This window comes from Equus quagga, chromosome 4 (genome assembly GCF_021613505.1).
Source record: "Equus quagga isolate Etosha38 chromosome 4, UCLA_HA_Equagga_1.0, whole genome shotgun sequence".
Taxonomy (NCBI): Eukaryota; Metazoa; Chordata; class Mammalia; order Perissodactyla; family Equidae; genus Equus; species Equus quagga.
Window position 1 is genome coordinate 32,711,366 of NC_060270.1, and position 23,608 is coordinate 32,734,973.

The following is a 23,608-nucleotide window of genomic DNA, read 5'->3' on the forward strand; positions in this document are numbered from 1 at the left end:
TGCTTTGAGAACGGACCCAAAAGCATTTGGCAGAACACAAAAGTGCTTACATGCCACAAGCAATATTAGTAAATAACATTCCATTTGTTCCGCAAAGAACCTCGAAGCCATTAGCAGAACAGCTGTATTTAGCTACATATTTTGAAGGAAACTTGAGTTAAGCCAGTGGATGTCTCCGGATAAAATCCCCTTAGGCAGCCCAGACTTACTCAAAGAAACTGTTAAATGCCGTGGGGGCCACATGAAAACAAACACTGTCTAATCAGAAACTATTCCAGTCAAATGTCAAGAATTCAGGTATGAAGTGGCTTGCATGCCTTCTCAGTTTTTTTTTTTCCCCTCTGCCTTTATCCCCTCTGTTCCGTCTCCATTTTCTTAGATCTTTTATGTAAGCATTTGCAGCAAGGATTTAAAACACAAAGGACAAAATCAAGGGTGGCTCTTTGTTGTCCACGCGAAGTAAATGATAAAGCAGACTCAATTTCACTTTGCCTTCTGCCCAGGGTTTTTGCAGAGTGACAATTATGCCACTGCCACTTACTCTCGGGTTTCCAGAGTAACAATGATTAAAATTGGACGGCGGTTCATCCCTCCAACACAGCTGCTGTTACACATGAAATTGTACAAGACCGTCGTGAACTCAGTGCCCACCTGAACACAGAGGGAAAGAGAGCCTGTGTTAACAATGGTTTGAACTCATATTCTTCCTTCTTGATTCTTTCCACTATGTAAACAACTCCACTTCTGATGAAGCGAGCTCTAAAACTCATTATAGATTCCTCTTCGCCTTGCCTCTTGGGAAGCTTAAAGCTAATGTTTGCAACATTGGACACTATATTGGGTGAGACAGGCTTTAAAAAACAATGATCTTTGACCCTATTCATTTGCAAACTGATCTTTATCACCCAGTTCAAATAGCGTACCTCACATATATGAATATTATTGAAAAGGGAGAGCTGAAAAAATTACCAACTATAGCAACAAGGCTCCGGGGTATTTGCCCTATTTGGATGAAACAGTATAACCTAGTGTACACTTCCATAAATAACACTCTGCAGCTTAAAAGGTCCTCAGAATTAAATCATCTAATCCAAAGTGCTCACATATGGATGAGGAAACTGAAGCCCAGAGAGGGAGAGTCACAAGCTAAAGATCCACACAGCAAGGCAGCAAACTAAAAGACCCGGTCTCACTATTCCAGTGTTCTTTGCACTTCCCCATTCTAGTTTTCCAATCTGCCAGCTGTTCATTCAAACTTCAGCTAAGGGATAACGTCTTAGGGTCTCCCATCTGCAGGCTAGTTTAAGGATATTTGCATCCAGGATTGATGCACATCCACTATAATTGCCAATTAAATTCTCCGGATAAGATAATGTCATGTATTAACCCAACTGCAAGTTCAATTGCTATCTGCCTTTAAGACGGGAACATGAGCACAGAGCCATGTTAGCAAGTTAACGTAGTACAAATTCAGGAGTTTTGAAGGGGATAGAGAAGAGATCTGTGGAGAAGAGGGAGAGAAGAAATATAAAAAAGGTTACATATTTGATGACAAGGCCTATGACAGAAATACTTGCTTGAAACACCCTCTATCAGCGAAACTAATGCTCTCTGAAGTCTGCCCACTCCTTATCTTTTTACCTGTGGTGGCTCATAAGGTACCAGCACACTCTGTCTTCCTGTGATGGGGTCTTCTACGTACTGGGCGTGGCTGTTCCCTTCTACTCGAATCAAATGACTAGGAGGGGCAATCTGTCCTGCAGAACAGAGAAGGACAAAATAGTTAGTTCCTCACCCTCAAAATGAAACCGCATGGACAGAATAGTTCATGTAATAGAGGAAATATACATCCTTGAAAAAAGGAACAGATCCTGTTACTAGACATCTAATACATGAAGCTGCCAAAAGCTTTATAGCAACAGAAAGGACTGGAATGCACATCTATATGTAAGGAAATAGTCCTATGTTTCTGGTGCCTAAGGTTAATGACTCAAGCTTTCACAGAACTCTATGACTATGTCTCTGACCTGACACAGAGAGGGAATTTTGCCAGCATCCCTGGAAAATGGAAGGAAAAAAAGGAGAAAATTAATTTTAAAAAATCAGCTTGAGAGAAGATGCTGCCCAAAAATTGATCAGCAAAATACTTAATAAATGGGAACGGATGGCAAGGACATAACTTTCACTTTGCCTATTCTCTTCTCCATCATAAAGTTTCCATCTTTAGACTTTGCTTTGGTCCTGGAGATGAGAAACTTACTGGTTTGTTGTGCTAAAAATGCCCCAGATTGGAGGATAAGAAAGGGGACACAAATTTTAAAAAGAGCATAGGCAAAGTTTCACAAAATTGTGGTATTTGGCAGAGCTCCAAAAGAAAGAGGCTGCTCCGAGAATTGGAGCCATATTGGTGTTCTTAACTTTTGACAAGGTATTCTTATTCTACAAAAATTGGTATTTAATAAGAGTAAAAAGATAAGTGTATCAAGATGCTCTCTGAAGTATCATCTATTACGGCAAAAACTGAAAACAACTATTATGTCAAACAATGAGAAAACAATTTTAAAAAACAGTTATGTCATCTTGATGGAGCAAAGGCAATTATGGAAACCTATAATGAAGCCCAGCTATGAGGAATAATCTTTATGGCACATTGTTAAATGAAAAGCAAGATGCAAAGGAATGACTGAGGTCATGTGGACAAGGACTAGAAATTAGTGTGTGAAAAATAGTTGTGTTGGGCTGGCCCCGTGGCCCAGTGGTTAAGTTCGCACGCTCCGCTGCAGGCAGCCCAGTGTTTCGTTGGTTCGAATCCTGGGCGTGAACATGGCACTGCTCATCAAACCACGCTGAGGCAGCGTCCCACATGCCACAACTAGAAGGACCCACAACCAAGAATATACAACTATGTACCGGGGGGCTTTGGGGAGTAAAAGGAAAAAAATAAAATCTTAAAAAAACAAAAAAAAGAATTGATCAAACATTTAAAAAAAAATAGTTGTGTTAAGGTGGATTTTAACTTGATTTTCTCTTTTTAAATTTGTATCTGCTCTCTTTCTCCATTAATTTTTCTCTATCATCCATTATATTCTCTATATTCACACATTCTAGCTACGTACCCATATTTCTATTTTTTAATATATTTTCTATATAAAGGATCCTAACTCCCAACCTTCTGGTACCCTCATCACTCTTTGATGGATCCTTATGCATTCTCCTGTCCTTTCTTTCCACTTTTCTGTGTTCTTTACTTAGCCCCACTTCATAGAACTTAGAATATCAGATGTAAGGGAACCCTTGGAAATAGTGACCTCTTCTGTAAAGCTATTGTTGCATCTGAGGCTCAGAACATGGGACTTGACTTCTCCATGAATACAAAGCTTAAATGTGGCTCCAAGATACCTCTTCCCTGACTCCTAGTGCTTCACTTTCTGTCGCCCCTCCCCAGCTTATGTTCTAGATCTTCTATTTTCTCCTCTTGCTCATTATTTGTCTTCATTTCTTTTTCTTCTTTCCCACTTTCCTCTTCTATTTTCTTGTATTTCTAATGTTTCATGCTCCTTCCTCTTACTATTCCAGCTCTCAATTGGTCTAGCCTTGACAATCACTCTGGAAAAGGCACTCAAGCTAAAGGATTCCCTGGCCTGGGCTGAACAGACTGGATATCATGTTGCTCTCCTTACAACCTCTCATTAAAAAAAAAAAAAAAAATAGATAGGAGGCAGTAGAGAGCAGAGAGGCAAGTCCAGGTCATCTAGTAATTATCGATATTAAGTTAAACAGTTCAACCATTGTGAGAACTCTCAACTTATTTATCATTATTCTCAGACACTTTGTCAGCCAAAAAGACACACTGAGCTGCCATCAGATAGCAGAGGTTGGAAGCAGGTAGGTGGGCCCCAAACAAAAATCTCCACAAGATGTCTATTTTCAAGAAATTTAGTTGAACAGCCACAAATTCCTAATCTTCTTACCCTCGTTGAATTCACGGCTCAGCTCATGGTTGGGGCATCGTTTCACCACCTCAGTGACATGCTCGGCCTTCTTGTAGACAGGCATGGCACGGATGACAGCACCCTGAGGAGGTGGGGTCATCACCTTGATCTGGATGGGGCATGTCTTTGCAATTTGGCAGTACAATTTCTTCAGTTCAGTGGAATACTGCTTAGAGATGGGCCAATGGTGGAGGAAAGGAAAGAACCAAAAGGAGATATCGTTACATTCCAAATCAGAGCAAGGAAAATATGGTCACTTTTTACAGCCTATAAAGGCTGCATGTTTACCATTAGCTACAATATACACAACATCTAGCAATCTTATTGGAGTTATATTCATTAATCAAATCAACCATTTTTTCCTACTTTAAATAAAATTCTATGTCTACAAAAGGTTTCACATTTATCAAAGCACATTTATGCCATTATTTCCTGTTATCTTCTCGTTAGGACGAAAAACTGAGGCTCAGAGGAGTTTAAATGATTGATACCATGAGCAGCCTTATAGAGTACCAGAAAACTAAATGGAAAAAAAAAATATTCTCATGCACTGAATGATATTAAACAGATTGTAATTAATCGTGCCCTTAATAATACTCCAGAGCAGCTCATAGGAATTAGGGTTTATGGAAATTTTTTTGTAAGATGGAATATCTGGCAGAGAGTAGAGATTTTACTTGAGGTCAACCAACTAGAAAATTGCAAAGCAGAAGTTGCCGCAAACGACTGCACTTATCTTCTAATATCATAGCCTCGGAGAATGTGAGATCCGGACAGGGACATTTGGTCCTATTCTCTCATGAAATAAAGGACTGGCCTACTGTAACTCAGCAAATCATGGCAGCAAAAGGATCAAGATGTACGTCTTTTCACTCACAAGGGACCAAAACTCTTCCTCCCCATACGTGCTTCTGCAAGGAGAGGACGTTCAGCGGTTGGTTGGTTTGTTGTAGAATTGGCAAAATAAGGTGGAGAAAGCATGAGACCCAGAACAGAATAGAAGGGAAAAAAGGTCCTATTCTGTGCTGCTTCCCCTTCTTACCTCTGAACTAGTACAGAAAGTCTCCATTCTAATTTTTACACTATTTTAAATCGTATGCCCCCTGTTCTCTGGGTCAACGCCCCATCACTGCAATCCTACTCATTCTGATGCTGGAATGAAACCACCCAGGCACTGGAATTGCAGGCCAAGAGTAGGGCACCTAGTAACACTTACCCAAACAAAGGTAAACAGACACACACGGGTTGCAACGATAAACTGGCAGTATCATCGTTCCAGGGGAAGGACGCTGGGGGGCAGGAGCCAGAGTGGCAAAGGGTTTCATTATTGGTATGTTCCAACCCAACTCTGACTAAAAGCAAATATCCTACCAAAAGGCACATTGAAAAATAATTGCTTTAACTGTTCCTTTTGAAATATAATATTTATTTAGATAATCTTTCTTTTAATCCCAAGTATTTCAGTATATGAAATTTTCAGTTAAAAATTTCCCGGTACTAGCAGCGTATTGCATAATCAGTTCTCCATGCCCACAGGTCAAGGATTAGACACAGCAAAAGGGTTTTACACAGGTTGAAGAAATAAGAAGAATGCCAAAAATCAGCCACAAAAATAAAATTCTATTTGGGAAACACTGAAAGAAACATAGATGGATATTTTTGCTCTAATGTTTTTAACCAATGACTTTACAAACAAAGACATTGTCTTAGGATATGCTAAGAATTCACTTTTACTGAGAACTCCAAGAAAATAAGCAAATCCGTTGGTGTTTTAGTTAGGAGATGTACAATCTAACCATGAGTTTCATAAGATGCACCTTAGGAAAGATGATTGAAAAATAAGTCTGTCAGCAAACAGCTGAAGGCGAATAACAGCTAACACCTGAAGGCATCCATCCAAGTATGTAAAGATTGCATAAAAAGAAGGATAAGTGTTCAGAGTAGGAGAGTTCAGAGAAACATTCCAGTTCAATAATTGATATACTATAAATCAAACTTGACAGACTGAAATACAAAAGTACTAAGAATAAACTTAGCCATCATCAGGTGTTAATCCTCACTCAATCTCGGGGATGGGAGTGGGAGATCTAATTTCTGAGCCTAAATAATGATAAGTCATAATAGCTTCACCATCTTCTGAGTTGTGTTGTAAGAAATTTAATCCTCACACAACCCTATGAGGAAGATATTACAGCTATACAATCTCTTATCTGCAATCCCTGGGGCCAGAGGTTTCAGAATCCAGAATTGTTTGGATTTTAGAAAGGGAGTAAAGTTCATAGAGCATATATTATAAACACTCTAGTAGGATTTAGGGCAGCACCCCGTCATCAAACCTCAACATTTCTTCAGAAGTCATGAACAGTCACACCAACAGGGAAAAGACGATAAAGCCTCGAAGTTCACGCCAGGTTTCACCATCAAAAGAGTTTGCCGCCAACTTACAAAATTCAAACCAAACCAAACCAAACCATTTTTTCGTTTTCAGAGCTCCTTAAATTTCAGAATTGTAGGTAACAGATAATGGATCAGTATTATTATCCTCATTTTATAGATAAGAAAATTAAAGCATAGAGAGGACTTGCCTGAGGTCACAGAGAAGAGCTGGTTAGAAACCAGTATATGAGTCTGCCCTAGTTCTGTAACAACGGTCTCTCACCTCTCTATTCTCTTGCCTCAGGAGTGCAAATTTTTGTACTTTTACGTTGTTCTAATTCCCAACAACGTGACCAATTTCTGAATCGACTTAAAAGGTAGACAGTCTTCTGTAACATTGAAATGGAGATCAGAAGTGGTCCACTTAACATCAAAAATTCCTCTGTATTTATTTCTCAGTCTTACAATGTTTTGCTCATTTAATTACAGGGAGAAGCAGCAAGCGATACAACTGATAAAACCCTGCACCAGGAGGAAGCTGCCCTGGATGCTAGGACCAGTTGTCAGGACTTCCGGTACAGCTCTGCGGAATTCAAGAATAAGGTCCTGCTCTTTCTCGTTTGTATTCTGGCTCCATCTCTCTCTCATTCTCTCCCCCTACCTGCTAATCACACACACTTCCCACCCCATGTTCCACCCATGCAAACATCTTAATGCCTCAAGCACACCATACATTCATCACCCACAGTTCAGACATGCTATTTCCTGTCTGGAACACTCATGTTCTTCCTCTGTTCTCTACACTAGGCCAGAACAATGTAGATATCACCCCACAGCTAGAATGCCATCTAGTACTGTAGGCCATATTTTCCAATTTTAGTGATGAAGTTTCATATTGACTAAGTCTAAATATCTGGCCAGGGCCAAGACACATTCTGATTATTGCTTCTGATAAACTACCAAACCTGTGGTTCAGTAACTAGAGGGACTGAAATGGTCTGGTGCCATCCGTTCTTTACAAAGCCAAGCTTCTGCTACACTATTTGCTTCACTGTTTGCAAATCGGTCCTGTGATGACATTTAATATTTTTCTAGTACTACATTCCATCTCCCTGGCCTACGGTGTATTTATAATTCTTTGTAAAAAATACAAATATATTTATATTCATTTGATATTATTTCATACCCTTATTTGTTATTTATTTTTTGAAGTGTCTGTTCAAGTCTTTCATATTTAAAAAAAAAATTTAATTGGATTGCTTGTGTTCTTGAGTTGAAAGAATTCTTTAGATATTTTGGATATAAGTTCTTTATCACATATACTTTTTTTTAATATGTTTTTTCCCAGTCTGTAGCTTGCCTTTTATATTCCTTTTCCATGTTTTTTTTAATACAGTTAATTTTCAGGAGTTATCAATATTTTGCCTTTAAGGTTCATGCTTTTTGTATCCTAAGAAATCTTGGCCTATCCCAACGTTAGAAGGATTTTCAATGTTTTCTTGTAGAAGATTTATAGTCTTAGCTCTTCATTTAGTCCTGTGTCTGTTTTCAGTCAACTCTCCTCCTCATCTTCCTGTTCCTCCTCCTCTTCCTCTTCTTCTTCTTTTTAGCAAATATCCAGTTGTCCCAGGAATACTTGTTGAAAAGATTATCTTTTCCCCCTGTTGAATTGCTTTGGCATGTTTTCGGAAAATTGATTGACCATGTTTTCAAGTGTTTATCTGAACACTGTCCTCTTTTCTATTGATTTATACATGTCTATTCATACATCAGTATCACACTGTCTGGATTACTCTAACTTTATAGCAAGTCTTAAAATCAGGTAATCTTAGTCTTTTAATTTTGTTCTTTTTCAAAATTATTTTGGCTATTCTAGGTCCTGTGAATTTCCATATAAAATTTACAAGCAGTTTGTTGATTCCCACAAAAATGCCTGGTAGGATTTTGAATGAGATTGTGTCAAATACATAGGTCATCTTGGGGAGAATTGATATCTCAGCAATATCGTGTCTTCTAATCCATGAATATGGTATATATCACTATTTAATTAGGACATCTTTAATTTCTTTCAGGAATGTTTTATATTTTTCAGTGTGCAAATCTTGTACACATTTTGTTAGACTATTCCTTCAGTTATTTCATTTTTTTAATTGTTATGAATGGTACTTTTAAAATTTAAATTTCTAATTGTTTTTTACTAGTAAATAAAAACATAATTGATTTTTTATATTGACTATATATCAATGTGACCTTGCTAACCTTGTTAGTTCTAGTAGCTTTTTCTACATACCTTATGATTTCCTATGTAGATGATCATGTCAACCGTGAGTAAAGCCTGTTTTACTTCTTCCTGTCCAATATGCATGCATTTTAATTTTTATTCTTCCCTACCTGCAAGAATAGAACTATGGTTCAATTTGTTATTGTTTTTCTTTATTTTTAAAGTGGTATCTTAGATCATTGATTTCAGACTTTCATGTTTTTCTAATATAAGTATTTAATTCTATAAAGTTCCCTCTAAGAACTACTTTAGCTATATCTACAGAATTTTGATATATCTAATTCTTAAATATTGAGGAACATATGAAGCATTTCTTTGGGAGGTTCTGTTAGTCTTCATATCCAATATAATAAGGGACCACACTTACACTTTAGAGAAAAATAATTTTCTTTAGACTTCTGCTTGTTTCATGGATTCCGTTTCTAGTTCAAACTTATTTTTTCCTTTGCACATTTTCTTACCACTCTAAACTGATTTTTTCATTGCTGTTCCAAGATTATTTTTATCTCTAGCTAGGTTTTCCCTACTTACAGGTATCAATCAAGAACCTAATTAATTTTATAACTGAAAAGAGAATCTGCTATAGCTAAGAATTTCTTTGGTGATGCAAGTCCACCGCATTGAATTTCCAGCAGCTCTTTGGATGGATATCAAACATTTCAGACTCTTTGTCTGATGGTATAAACTCTCTCTCCCTATAGTGCTGTCACTATTAGAAGAAACTATAGAAGATTAAAGATCTATAAACCTCTTCCCAACTTCTCCCTTTCTATAAAGCGGTCTAGTTTTGCTTTTGGCTGTTTTTTGTTTTGTTTTGTTTTTTTGTAATTACAACAACATGCACACACAGAAACTCTGGAAAAAAGAAAATATATGACATAGTCTCCCTACCCAGAGACATATGCCGTTAACATTTTAGACTTTCTTCCACACATACAAACATAGATACACATACCTTTATACACACTGAAGGCATATTATAAAAAGTTTTGTATCTTTTTTTATTTAACTTTTCATAAGCATGGTCTAATTTAAAAACATAATTTTAAGTGGTTGCAATTATAATATTAAAAAGGGATAAACCATGATCTGTTTAAAGATGCCTTATATAGTTTATATAGTTCTTATATAGTATAAATTTTGCTCAGTTTAAAAATTTTACTCCGGTTTAAATTTACTCCAGTTTTAAAATATTTAAAAAACACTGCAGAGCTCATGTTATTACACAAATATTTAGTATCTAAATTAGCTTTAGCTGGATCCCTTGAAACTGGATAATTGAGTCAATGCATATTTTAGTGTTGCAACGAAGTCCAAGATCAACTTGAATTTTCTTCCTTTAAATTAAGTAACCAGCTTATTTCTCCGTAGATCTTTACAGGGTTTTGCTTCCTTCTTTATTTTGTTAAAAGAAAAAAAGTGAGAATGTTTCTAAATGTATTTTTTTCCCTTGAAATTACTTGGAAATTGGTAAGCTCTTTCAATTGACATGCTTGAACTCAACTCAATAGTTTTTTTTTTCTCTTTTAACTACGCTTTTGTTCCTTCTGCTCTTATTAATTTCCAGAAACACATAAGCTTACTTTGGCTTGCCATTCTCTATCCACCAAAGACACTAACTGTTAGCATCTTTTCCTTTAGTTTGCGTTCTGAAAAAGTTTCTCAAATTTGTTTTCCATATCATGTGTATGGTTTTCTAGAGTTAATTCTGTTCTATTCTCCTACAAACAGTAATTTTGATTCTTCTATTGCATTTCAAACATCCTTCCTTATCTCATCTGTTTCCGCTTTTATCTCATCCAGTTGTCTTTTCATCTCAGCCTGCTGCACTAGGTTTTTTATTTTCTTCTCCAACTTTATAAAGCTTGTATTTTATTGCTTTGTAGTAAAGCAATCTTCTAAACATTTCTTCCAGTTGCTAGGATGCTTTTGCTTTCTTTGATTCTTTAAGATGTTCCTTTATACTTAGTTGTGTGTGTGTGTGTGTGTGTGTGTGTGTGTGTGTGTTTTAATATATACCCCTATTTGCTCTTGTAGTTTTCCACAAATATAGCAGGATACAGTCAGAGCTAGTACATGCATCTTTCATGTCCCTTTGATATTTTTCAATTCCGTTTCATCAGCGTTTTAAGTAATAAAATTGCTACAGGAGTCTGTCAATAGCTTAAGTGTCCGATTTAGTTAGGCGTTTTTCTGGAATTCATAATATTTTAGTGGACAGTTAAGAGGGACTACATTTGAAGCTTCTAATCAGTTACCATTGTAAACCAGAAATGAGATTAATTTCTTTTCCCCATTTGCACATCATTCAGTAATTATCTGGTGTGAGGAGGATATTATTTTATCTAGGGTTATCAGGGAAAGATTCTTTGATAAGATAATATTTAAAGAAAGATCTAGAGGAAGCACTGGAGTGAGCCATGTATACACCTGGTGAAAAAATGTTCCAATTACCAGAGACGGCAACTGCTAAGGTCCTGGGATAAATCTATCTGTCATGGAGGTCAGTATCATTGGAGAGGAATGAGCAAAGGCCACGGTGGTAGGGAATAAGATCAGAAATCAGAGAAAATATGGGGCCTGGATCATGAAAGACTTTATAGTCCAGGGTAGGGACTTCAGCTTTCCTTGAAGTGAGATAGGAAGCTAATGGAGAGGTCTGAGAAGGTGACATGATCTGATTTGCTTTTTAATAAGATCTTTCTGTCTATTATGTAAAGAAGAGACTTTTTAGATCAAAGATGGAAGCAGCGAGACCAGTAAAGGGGCTACTATAAATAATCCAAGGTAAAAATGACAGTGGTTTGGACCAGCAGCGGAGGTGGTGGAAAACAGTGGTTTTCTGAATATATTTTAACCAGATTTGCTGATGGATTGGGTGGGGATAAGAGAGAAAGAGAAAAGTAAATGCATTCCATTAAAGTAGAGAAGAAAGATTTCATAGAGGTAGTAATATTTAAACTAGGCTCTAAATGACAAGTTATTCACCAACTAGAAGGTACACCCAGAATGGGAGAAAGAGAGAGCCAAGAGGCAGAGAGCAAGTTTTCTATAAAGAGAGACCATCATGAGTATAAACAATGAGAAGTTAACTACGGTTGAAATATGGATGGGCTGGGGGAAAGACGAGGAGCTGCATAGAAAGCGATGTAGCTAAGTTAGGAAGGCAGTTGCCAGATTTTGAGGAGCCTTGGATGTCACCCGAAATAGTTGGATTCTACCAGCAGGCAAAGAAGACTCACTGAGGATTGTAATGCAGGGGAAAGACCTAATCTGTTCTATATATTAAGTAAAACGAAGCTGTTAGGGGCAAGATAGGAGCAAAGTAGGAAGAAGAGACTCTCATCAGGAAGCATTCAGGCAAGAAATGAGGAGAGCCTAGACTAGGGCAGTGGAAATGAATGAAAAGGTGGAGAGATGGGAGAGATGTTTGGGACGCACTAAAATCCAGCCTTCTAGTTTTTATCATGAAAGATATGCGTAGAAGCACCAAAAAAAGACCAAGAAATGTTATTCACTAGAACAAAAGGTGCTTGCACAAATGATGCCAGTTATTTGCTTATCCTTTTTCTAAAATGAAAGAAGAATGAATGAGAGTTGGTTTAACACAGGGCTCCCAATATTCAGTAGCAAACTGAGACGTGGCTTCGTCAATGGACTCTTTGACAAATAGAGAAAAGAAAAGATAATTCGTTTTCATTCTGGGCAAAGAAATTAAAGTCGCATGAGGTAACACCAGAATTAATAGGCCAATTTTGTTGTGAAAGAGGAAAGGGCTTAGTTCTCAAAGCCAAGAGCATTGGAAAATGACTCTTATCCTACATGAACCTCGTCAGGAACGTTTACTGGACTAAGGGTCAAAACACAAGATTTAAAATCTGCCTCTTCTATTTATTTCCTGGGTCTTGATGCAATCACTTCACCTCTCACAAACATAAAATAGAAAAAAAACATAATATACAATATACATCTCTTAGAGTGGAGGAAAGAAGTCATGGATATGAGAAGCATTAGTTAACTGCAAAGACAAACATAAAAGCTATGTGTTATAATTATTACTAAAGCCTCATATTTCCAAGATCCTCCAGATAGTGTTTAATGCAGCTTAAATAATTTGGAGTGCATTGTGAAAACATTATTTCAACCTGGTCAGAAAGTGCTTGCTGCCAGATAATAAAAGTCTACTGAAGTTTGAATATTAACCATTTACAATGAATCACACAGCTCATATTTATCTGTTAGTAATCACTAAGTTCTAAACCATGTGAAGTTACTACATTCATTTGTTTAAAAAAGTAAATGAATTTGGTTTATCTGCTTCCATACATTTTTTAAATACACACACGCATACCCACAGCATATGCAATATAATTTTATGTGTCCTTAAAATTTACTTAAATTACACTGGTCCAAATTTAACCTTAATAATTTGCTATTTCCACTTTCCACATTTTCAAGATTTATCCACGGTCTCACATATAGACATATTTCAGTTGGAAGGAGAGAGGGGAATGAGATAGAATGGAGGGAGATCTTCTACTTACCCATAACATTTTATTTAAAGAAAAGATTTGAAGCAATATGGAAAAAAATTTTAACACTTTGGTAGATGCTCAGGTGTCTAAATTTACTTACTGTTTTTTGTATGCTTGAAATACTTCCTAATTAAAATTTTTAATTAATACTAGCGTGGGCAGCACCAACCTGTAAAATTGTGGCAGACTTATGATTTTAGAAGACAGAAATATAGAAATAAGATGTTAGAACCCAGACAGGACATTACAGCATCTTGTCCAAAACTTCCTCCCTGAATTTTCACATATAAAACTTAGGCTTAGAGAGGTGAAGTTGATTTATTAATTCAACAGATATTTATTGAGCACTTGCTTCATGCCAGGCTTTGTCCTGGGTTCCAAGAAACTTACAGTGTCCCTTATCCTAAGAGAATTGGTTTAAAGGAAGTACTAACATTAAATAAGTTTCTAAAATTGTGATACATATTTTGAAGAAAAAGCAGAGGAATATGGGGCAAAATGAAGGCTCTACTTAGTTTGGAGGGTCAGGAGAGCATCTCTGAAGAAATGATTTCTAAAGGTTCACAATCAAATCTAGGCAATGTGAGGGTGAACTTGGAGTTCCTTCCTTCTGGAAAGCTAATACTTTTACAACTACATCAGACTCCAATGACTAAGTTTCCATAGAAAACCAAACTGACATTTTAAACCAAGGGCTTGGTTCTGTGTTTCTGTTATTGAGTCACCTGTTTCAAGGCATTTTTAGCTTAAGATATGGCTGCTAAGCTTTTCTTAGAAAGTCAGATCAGGAAAAACTTAGAGATTATTTGGTTCAGCCACTTCACTTACAGAGGAGGAATTCGAGCCCCAGAGAGGAGACAAGACTTGCTCAAATACACTCAGCAACAAGGACCATCCTGACACACAGACCGATGTTCTTCCCATGGATCATGCAGTCTTAACACTCATAGAGTGGGGCCCAAGGGGAACTGGTGTATTTGGTCCCAGAGTGAATACACATAAACACACAATATGATTAGAAAAAAGAAGTATAAAGCTCAGAGGTCATCTAAAAAACATGATCATCAATTTCCTACAGAATTACAAGAATATTCTGTACTGCTTTTTGACTCCATATCATGTCCTGTTTAGTAAATAAGTTTGTCTAGGAATTGAGATGTTCTTCCCTAAATTGTAACTATATTCTCAGAATGGGATCCTGAACATAAGAATAACATGAAACGCTTTTAAGAACATGAAGTGGTTTTAAGAACCAATTTTATTCTATCAGGTCTGAGGTTTGATAAGTCAGCAGTGGATTGTACTACTCTTTTCACACGTTTAGGTAAGAAAGCAGATGAACACAAGGTTCTTTAAATTATGAAAATATTGACATGAATTAGAGAATGAAATCCTGTGTTAGAGGGAAAAAAAAGAAAACACGTGAAAGAATTTACTTTCAAAGATAGAAGTAATTGACCTCTCAAAAGAGGTCATGGCCTTCTGACACTCACTCACCAAGGAATTTCGGGCAACTCAGGTGATCTCTCTGAACTTTGAGCTAATCATCCATAGGGGAAAATGAGGAAGCTCTGTTAGATGATCTATAATGTTTCTTCTAGTTTAAATATTTTATGATCTAATGCAAATCTGTTAGAAAATCCAGTTACCAGGTGCACATTGGCAAGGTAACTCTTTAAAAAGAATATGGAAAACAAAGGGTTGATAATCTTTCTGATTTCTGATCACAAATATATAAAAAGAGTAGGAATCAAAGCATGTACTTATGTATATGTATGCATATTCAATAGTGTGTTTATGCTTAGGAAGTACTGGCCTATGAGCAAGAATAAAGAGCCAAATGTTTTGTTGGGCCTCAAGGAAATTTCCTCTTACAGTCTTAACATCCTCACGAGAAAAGTATTTGTACAGTGGCCTGGAAAGAGAACTAAACTCTTTCTTGCTATACGATATCCCTGACAAAATGGAAAAGTGAGCTTTGCCTAAGTTTTGTTTTGTTTTGGGATGGGGGGAAGTTTGGCATATTGAGGAGTGAGCAGCTCAAAGCCAAATATCATGTTCAAATAAAATAACTGCAGAGGACTTTGGAAAACAAGAGTAAATTCAGCTCCTTTACTAATAATATGTTGCAAAGAGAAGAGGGAAAAAAACATTCCAGTAAGTACGACCCCACCATCACCACCTGCCTCAGTAGACATACTATATTACACGTTCTTGGCTGCCAGACTGGTAATTCAGTATCACAATGCATAGAGATGCCAGCTAATATCAGCACACACCTGCATAATTTTTCAACAGCTCCCTTTCCTAAATGTGCAACGAAGTCCTTCCCTCCCTGCTCCATCAAAAAGAAAACAAAAAACAAAAAACTTTATTCTTTCAATCTTTCCCAGAAGAAATGCCATTCTGTATGCAAATCCCAAATCAAAAGGCTACCTTGACCCACAAATCTCCAAGAATATGAATGGGATAAACTTCCATGGAATAAATTAATCAATAATTATATAAACCACCTCCCTACTCAATCCATCGTCAAGGGAAGCAACCGTATAGGGTAGTGTCAGCGCCATCCTGATGTTACAATGTCAGCTTCCAGATAAATCCACATCTGGCATACTATCCTGCTAAAAGGAAATGTTTTAAATTTTTTCCTAATATAACACTATGTATTTTATGACCTATTGGCCATTAGCCCACCGTAGCATATAAACCCAGATGCAGCTGCGGCCCATTAACCCTTAGGGCAAATGACCTAGTCTGAGGATAACTGGGTCTTAAAAAGAAAGTAAAACATAAGCCAAAGCTTAAATACATCAACAACGTTTCTGGCCTTCTACATGAATTTGGGTCGATTAAAATAAAAGAAAAGAAAAATAATAAGATTTACAAATAATCTAAAAGACAACCACCATTCACTAATAGGAAGTGCTAGGTATAATTCTTTTTCTTTCCTTCTTCTTCTTCATTTTTTTTTTTTTTTGAGGAAGATTGGCCCTGAGCTAACATCTGTTGCCAATCTTCCTCTTTTTTTTTTTCTCTCCAAAGCCCCACAACATAGTTGTATATCCTAGCTGTAAGTCCTTCTATTTCTTCTATGTGGGACGCCACCGCAGCATGGCTTAATGAGCGGTGTGTAGGTCCACACCCAGGATCCAAGCCAGAGAACCCCAGGCTGGCGAAGTGGAGAGTGTAAACTTAACCACTAAGCCACCAGGCTGGCCTCTGAACTTCTAATTTACAGTTCTTATTTTCAGAGAGTTCAAAGAAAACAAGAGGTGAAAGGTGGAGTCTGTACTACCTCAAATAACCTAAAATATTTGATGAGAAAAAAATAAGGGCAAGCCCAAAAGCTGTCACAACTCCATTCATCCAAGTTTAGCAATCAAGTACAAAGCCTGTCTTCATTTAGACAGAGCTATCCTAAAACATTCAGTGACTTAATTTTTTTTTCTCGTCTAAACTGTATTCTTTGGAATTGCCAAATTAAAAAGACCCTTTTATAAGGGTAGGAGGGGAACAAAATCAATAATTGGGACTGGTAGGAAAGAAAACCAAACGGAACAGATTGGGTATTCAGAGAGGATAAAACAAATTTCTGGCAGCTGACTTGGTGGGGGAAAGATGAATAGGGAGGAGAAATGAGATAGTTGAAAATAAAAATATAAAGATCAGAATATAATCTTTGATCAAAAGGCTTTGAAAAATTAAGTATAAATATCCAATTCACTAAAATGCAAAAGGAGCCTTAGCTAGAAACAGCTAGACACAACCTCTGTATGGTCTGCTTGCAATATACTGAACAACCTTATCACATGCAATTATATGGACTAATTATGGACTATATTCCAGATTTGTCATCTACAAATAAACTCACTCAAGAAACATTATAAATTTCACATCTAGAAAGAGAGGTTTTTCTTTAAAATTTTTAATAAGAAGTGATCACTTCAAAGGTTTTAGGTAAATACATACAGTCTAAACAAACACGAGGTTAATGTTCTATGATGGCTATGATGGATGGTGTCCCAAAATACCAAAAACAAAAAGGGCGGGGGAGTGGGGTGGGTGTGAACGTGTGTATGTGGCTTGGGGGTAGGGTGGTGTGTTCTCTTGAAAAGTCAATTTTAAAAGGTTAGGCAGAAAACTAATACCACTCAAGAGCCATTTAATTATCCTTCCTGTGACCAGACCACAGTTTTATCACGCCATTTTTAAATGGCATGTGTATAATGTGGCAGTAAACATTGCCAAAGAGGGTTCTAGTCCTCCACCTGCCCCGCTCGCTGACTTCCCGCATCATCTTAGGCAAATCATTTCCCCTCGTGGGCTCCAACTTCTTCACTCACAACGAAAGCATTCCACTTAGGACTGTGTCTACTTCAAGGGAAAGGGGGGAATCTGCAAACTGAGCCTGCAAACAGGTCCCAGGACACCATATCCTAGTGGATCCATCATAATGATCAGGCAGGAAGAGATCCCAAAATTGGCCCCAGAGTCGTCTGGCAAGGTATTCACTTCTCCTCCCCGTCTCCCTTCCTGCCACAGTCGTCTAGCTGCCAGACATGTACGAATTGTGCTCTTGATAGTTTAAAAAAAAAAATCCTTCCTCCAAGCACTTTTCCTGATGGGCCCAGCCAAAGGGCCGCCTGTTGCCACCTGTCAGTTGTGGGGATTAATTACCTGAGCTGGGGCTGGGAGCGGCACATTCTTCCCGGGGCCGCGCCCACAGATGTTGACATCAAGCAGGTGGGCTGTCTGCTACCCGCTTACCGTGAAGACCAGCCGTGAGGGAGCCCACAGGGCCTGGCAGGTGGGGGGCGGAGGGGGGAGGGACACTTAGGCTGCTTCAGAAAGCAGCAAACCTCGGCAGGGAGGAATGTGCCCTGGGACCTCTCTGGGAGGCCACAAGCAGCTCTGTGGCCAGCCCTGGGCACTGGCCCGAGAGGCAGCTGCAGCCTCCCTGATGGAGGGCAACATGTTGGCACCAACCTGGGGAAGGGGAGGGGGTGGAGCCTGCCAGCCTGTTCCAGCTGCCTGAGGGGATGAATTTGGAAAGCCAGTTTAAAAAGATTTGACAGACGTGATTGGTAATTTTGCAACCTTATCTCCCCAGGAGGGTAAAATGACCTCTCTGTCTCCCGCCAGTGCCTCTCCTGACCCCCCACCCTGCCAACCCTGCCTGACCAGTAAGACCGTTCCCAGTTACCTTCACAAAGCAGTCACTGGAAGGCATTTGTTAGAGAGACTGGTATACAGCAGGTACTCAATAAATGTTAGCTTACCTTTAGGGTTTCCTGAAGTCACACCAGCAGGAGGAGACCCATGTAGTGAGATGACTCTCCTGTTTTACACATGTAGAAACGGGCTCAAACGTTGAAAGTGACATTCCAATAAATAGTAGAACTGAGACTGGAATTTCAGGGAACTTGTCTCCTTCCCAGCACTCATTAAACACCTGCCAACCACTCTCCCAACTACCTGGCGGGCGTGTACTCCATGTCCCTCAGTAAAGCAAACCGAGGCATTCCCCAGAAATACAGGAAGATACAATTATCTGTGGAATAAAAATTCTTCCAGCAGGAATCCTAGTGGGCAGAGAAGTCCTATTGCTCACCCCACTGGACATACCTACGTCATTTAACCCCCCAACTTATGAATGGACAGACGCAGAAGAGAGGTCACGCCAGAAGTCAGCAATAAGACAGAAGCAGAATCTGCGACTTCTAACTGTAAAACATTCCTATAGGTCTTCTCTCCAAGAAGGTGTCACCTGTGGGGGCAGGTTGGTGGGCACCTCAGAGTGCTTCCTAGGCTCACACACACACGCTAGACAGGAGACAATCTGTGCCAACCATCGGCTTTCCACCCAATGTAGCAGTAGCATGTCTGGCTGACCAGGCCACCTCTGGGGCACTGCTCTGGGTTTCAGCCATTATTTGCCCTTAAGGGAGAGAAAGTGTCTTTCTCCTCCCTTGGGGTGATTCATTGTTCCCAACAGCCTACAAAGCCCTGAGCTCCTACACCTGTCTTTTCTCTCCCCTTGGGGCCCAAACCTGATGCCCTCTATCTTTCCTTAGCCCCTACTTTGGCATCTCAAGAAGGCAGCCTTGGGTCATGAAGACAGTGGTCCTGCCCAGAGCTCAGGTCACTGCCCACCAGAAATGTATCCTATCCCCTGGTCCAGGACAGTGCCTCACACTGGGGCTCTCAAACTAGCAGGAGTCCCTCACTGGTGGCTGTCCTTCAGCCTCTGGATGCCAGAGTTGAAGGTTATGGTCTATACTTCCAGACACACTCTGGTGCTCTCTTCTAAAATGACTCATGGTGTACAGTTCCTAAACCAGTCATTCCTGCTGAAGCCTTCATCTTCCCCGTGAACAGAAACACGTTTAGAAACTATTCATTGCTCGACGCACTTAGAGCCTTATCCTTACATAACGGCCCAGGCACCCTTTGCAAGATAACGCCAAACCCACTCCTTCTCTTTCACTAGATTCATTGCTTGTTATGGAATTTCAGTTGTGAATTAACCCTAAAAGTGAACCCTCTATCCAATCATGTTAATTTGCTTAGGTCTGTGCGATATTCCTTACTGGAAGGCTAGGTGGGCCAGTCTTATGAGATGGGAGAGTATGTCTAGACAGTACAAAAGGTAATAGCATCTACTGATTCTATACATGACACCATCACTCACTCATCTGTGTAGTCCTTAACAGTTTATAGACCATTTTCATACATGCTATTTTTTTAATTCTCAGCTAACTCTATGAGGAAATCATCTTTATCTCATTTCATTAATGAAGAAGCAGAGACTCAAGTATAGGTAAGCTAGTTTGCTCACAAACAAAGGGTAGAAGATGAGGTGAAGTCTCTAATCTAGGTTTTAACTTCAAATCCAGGCACCTACTGTACATATATATACATCATATGGTACATTGTCTGGCGTCTCCCTGGGCATTTATGGAGTCTTTGCTGTGTGCCACGGTAGTACGTGCTAGGACAGGAAGGGGTGGGGACCAAGTCCCTACCCTCCAGAAACTCACCATTTTGGAAACACCAATATATATGAGTATTGCTGACGCACAACAGAATATAAAATTATGACACAAATATAATGAAACCTAAATACCAAAGTGCTTTCTGGCTTCGAAGTCCCAGAAGGTTTTTGAGGGGGCTTAAAAAATTTTTATCACCTCACAAGGATGTAGGCTTATAAACATTGCAACAAATACCCTCCAAACCCTTACTGTGTGTGCTTACCATCCCCCATTTCTCTCTCTCTCACACACACACACACACATATCAAGAGTTTAACAGCTTTTTTTTCTTTTGAGAAGAAAAGATAACGCAATTCATCCCTAAAAGAATTGTATAGCTTCCAATTTCAGGTTTCCATTAGTAGACTGAATTATGAATAGACATCTACAGTTTTGAGGATTACTGCATGAAAAAAAAAAATTTAGGATCTGCACCTCTCAATGAATGACAGTCACCATTCCTAATGTATGCTCAAATTTCCCGAATACTGGGGGCTGGGTGATACGGCTATAGGAAATAGGACTCATGTTTGATGTATATTAAAAAAGCAAGTGAATGCTTATTGAACATGAGTTAGTCTAGACACTTTGCTAAGTTCTTTATGACTTATATAATCCTCACAGTGACCCATAAGGTAGATACTATTACTCTCATTTGCCAGATAAGTGAACTGAGACTCAGAAAAGGTAAATAAGTTACCCAGTCTTTCGCAGCTACTAAGTGGTAGCGTCAGGTTCAACTCCAGGTCCCCCTGACAGCAGCGCCCTTGCTCCTAATCTGCAGGGTGACAGCTCAGGGTACTAGGGAAGAAATAGTCTGACCCACTGCCGACCTTGTGTGACCACAGCCAAGTGATGGTCTGCCCAAGCCTCAGGTTCTTCATCTCTGAGATAGAGACAATATCACCACCCATGAAAGCTCATTGTGAGAGTTAAATGGGGAGAAACCAGGCAATATTTAGAGTCCAGAGGTGGGTCCTGGGTAAATGCTTGATGGGCAGCAGCTCCCATCACTGTGTCACCATGTTTAGTCTCAGTAGTTATTTCCACTGTGCAGCTTTCTTGCTAGACCAGCAGCCAGGAAAATTATTTTAGTGACACAAAGTGTTTTCAAAACACACTTTTAAAGACTAGTCTTTGACTCAAGTCCTAGCTAATGAGTGGGAAGCTATGCTTCTGGGGTGAATCAAGAAACAAGAAAAGAAATTAGAGACAGAAAAAAATTGGATGCCAGTTTTACCATTATAACTGAAATCAATGTAACTGGATCAACTATTTCTGACGTTCCTAATAATGCATCACATTTTATTCTCATTTTTTCTGTGTGGGGGTAGCAGTACAGATTCCACTTTGTGCTTCTACCTGCAATATTTAAACTGTAATGCTACTGTTCTGTCCTTCTGGCAGGAACTAAGTCAGATTGGCAAAGAGGGTTAAATCTCTCCCCGAGAGGGTACCAACAATAATTGTTGAGAATCATTGTTACTCTGATATTTTATATCCTTCATTCCTTTCACCTCAGAAAAATGGATGCCCAGGTGTAAATATAATAGGATTTAAAAATGAGGGAATTGAGTAGCAAATGGTTCAAAACATAAACAGAGGCCATGCTTGATCTCCTTCGACTTACTGTATTTTTATTACACTCAAGATACCAGGTGCTTTTAAGTGTGCTATAATGAATTTATGCAAAGTCTAAGAGACTTAGGGTTCCTTCAACTACAGCTGTTCCTAAGTTTCCAAGTGAACAACAAGAAGAAGAATTTCTTTCAAGGCTACACCATCTTACGGGCAGATTACTGAGTTTCTTTATTCCACATAAGCACAGGAAGTCAACATGCTGAAATCCTGAGCTCCTAGCAGTATTGTTAAGATACTGCCAAAAAGGAAAGGTGTAACTTAATAAATTAGATCAGATTTGCTCCTTAATACCTTTAAGCTAAGTCTTAAACTTTTGCTCTCCTTCCCCTTTTTAAATAAATCCATAAGAACTAGGATAATTTTGAGATGTCTATTTCCATGGTTGATAATTAGGGACTGTGTGGACCACTAATATGTATGTGTCTGTGTTTGCTGGGGATGGGGGTAGGAGGTGGTGGGTGGAGAAAGATTTAAACAAACCCTTTCCTCTACTTGCAACACTTCTTAAAATCTTATAATAATGTTACTTCCTATTTCTTTACAGTTCATTTGTTTATGATGGAAACATGCTTCATCTTGCTAGCTTTTTAGCAGTCCTTATAAACTTAATATTCTAATTAGCCCCAACGGGGAAAAGAATGCAATGTAACTTAGTTATGTCGTGGAGTTACAGAGTATATCTATTAAAACGTTTTAGCAATAACAAGAAAAATCATAAAATAAAACTGTTAAGAGCAGCTCCCCTTGCTAACAAATTTGAAACATTACTAAGGAAAAGAGGAAGGAAACAGATGTGATCCTTACAAAGAAAAAAAAAAAGGAAGAAAGGAAGAGAGGGAGAAAGAAAAGAGCAAGGGAGGAGGATAAGAAGGCCCATGAGGCTGTGCAAGATAAGTGTGACAGCTCAAGTTGTATTTAAACTCACATGCAAACTTTGTATCACTTCACTAATGCTCAACTCAGTATGGGGAGAGGGATGAAAAAGTCACTTCTGCTTAAAGATTTGTTGTTTGAGCAGGAAATAGGATTGCCAGATAAAATCCAGCACACTCTGTTAAAATTTAATTTCAAAAACAATGAATCATCTTTAGCATAAGTATAGCCCAAATATTGCATGGGCTGTACTTATGCTAAATGTTTTGGTGTTGTTTATCTGAAATTCACATTTAACTGGATATCTTGGAGTTCTAAAAAATTTTTTTATTTTTGCTAAATCTGGCAGCCCTAACTGGGAAGGATATATAGAAATTTTCTTAAATTTTTGTAATTGAAATTTTCAAGTTTATTGAACCCCACATACCCATCACCTATCTTCAGCAGTTATTAACATTTTGTCAATCTTATTTCAGGATAAATGGGATTTTGATAGCAAGGAATGAAAGAAGAGAGAGGAGAATATTTTGGATAGAAAGAATAACAGATCAGGGATGCGGGTGGGAAAAAAAGCAAAAATCATCTGATGAGTGTGAAACATCACCCTTGGCTCTTCAGCAGAGCGTATATTTGGAATCACAGCATACTGTGAGGGACACAGTACTCACAGAGGCAGAAGGCTCGCTCCCCTACATACCAAATTGGCATGTAATCTCAAGCAAAGTTACATAACTCTCCATTTGAGAAGTGAGGGAAATACCTGCCAACTTGACAGGTTTGTTATAAGGATTAAATGTGATAATATATACATGTGTGTGTTTTGAAAAATATAAAGCATTTTACAAATAGAAAGGGATTATTGTTATTACTGGG

The 23,608-nt window shown here is 38.5% G+C and overlaps 1 protein-coding gene across 6 annotated transcripts in view; it reads right to left on the reverse strand.

Moving 5' to 3' along the window:
- TP63 (tumor protein p63) overlaps positions 1-23,608 on the reverse strand; it is a 93,882-nt gene that overhangs the window by 24,749 nt on the left and 45,525 nt on the right. For all 6 annotated transcript variants that reach the window (XM_046658615.1, XM_046658613.1, XM_046658614.1 and 3 more), the window contains exons 3-5: positions 3,972-4,158; positions 1,642-1,757; positions 542-651 (exon numbers count right to left, since the gene is read on the reverse strand). In XM_046658615.1, coding sequence (XP_046514571.1) covers positions 542-651; positions 1,642-1,757; positions 3,972-4,158 — 413 coding nt within the window. The remainder of the gene's footprint in view (positions 1-541; positions 652-1,641; positions 1,758-3,971; positions 4,159-23,608) is intronic.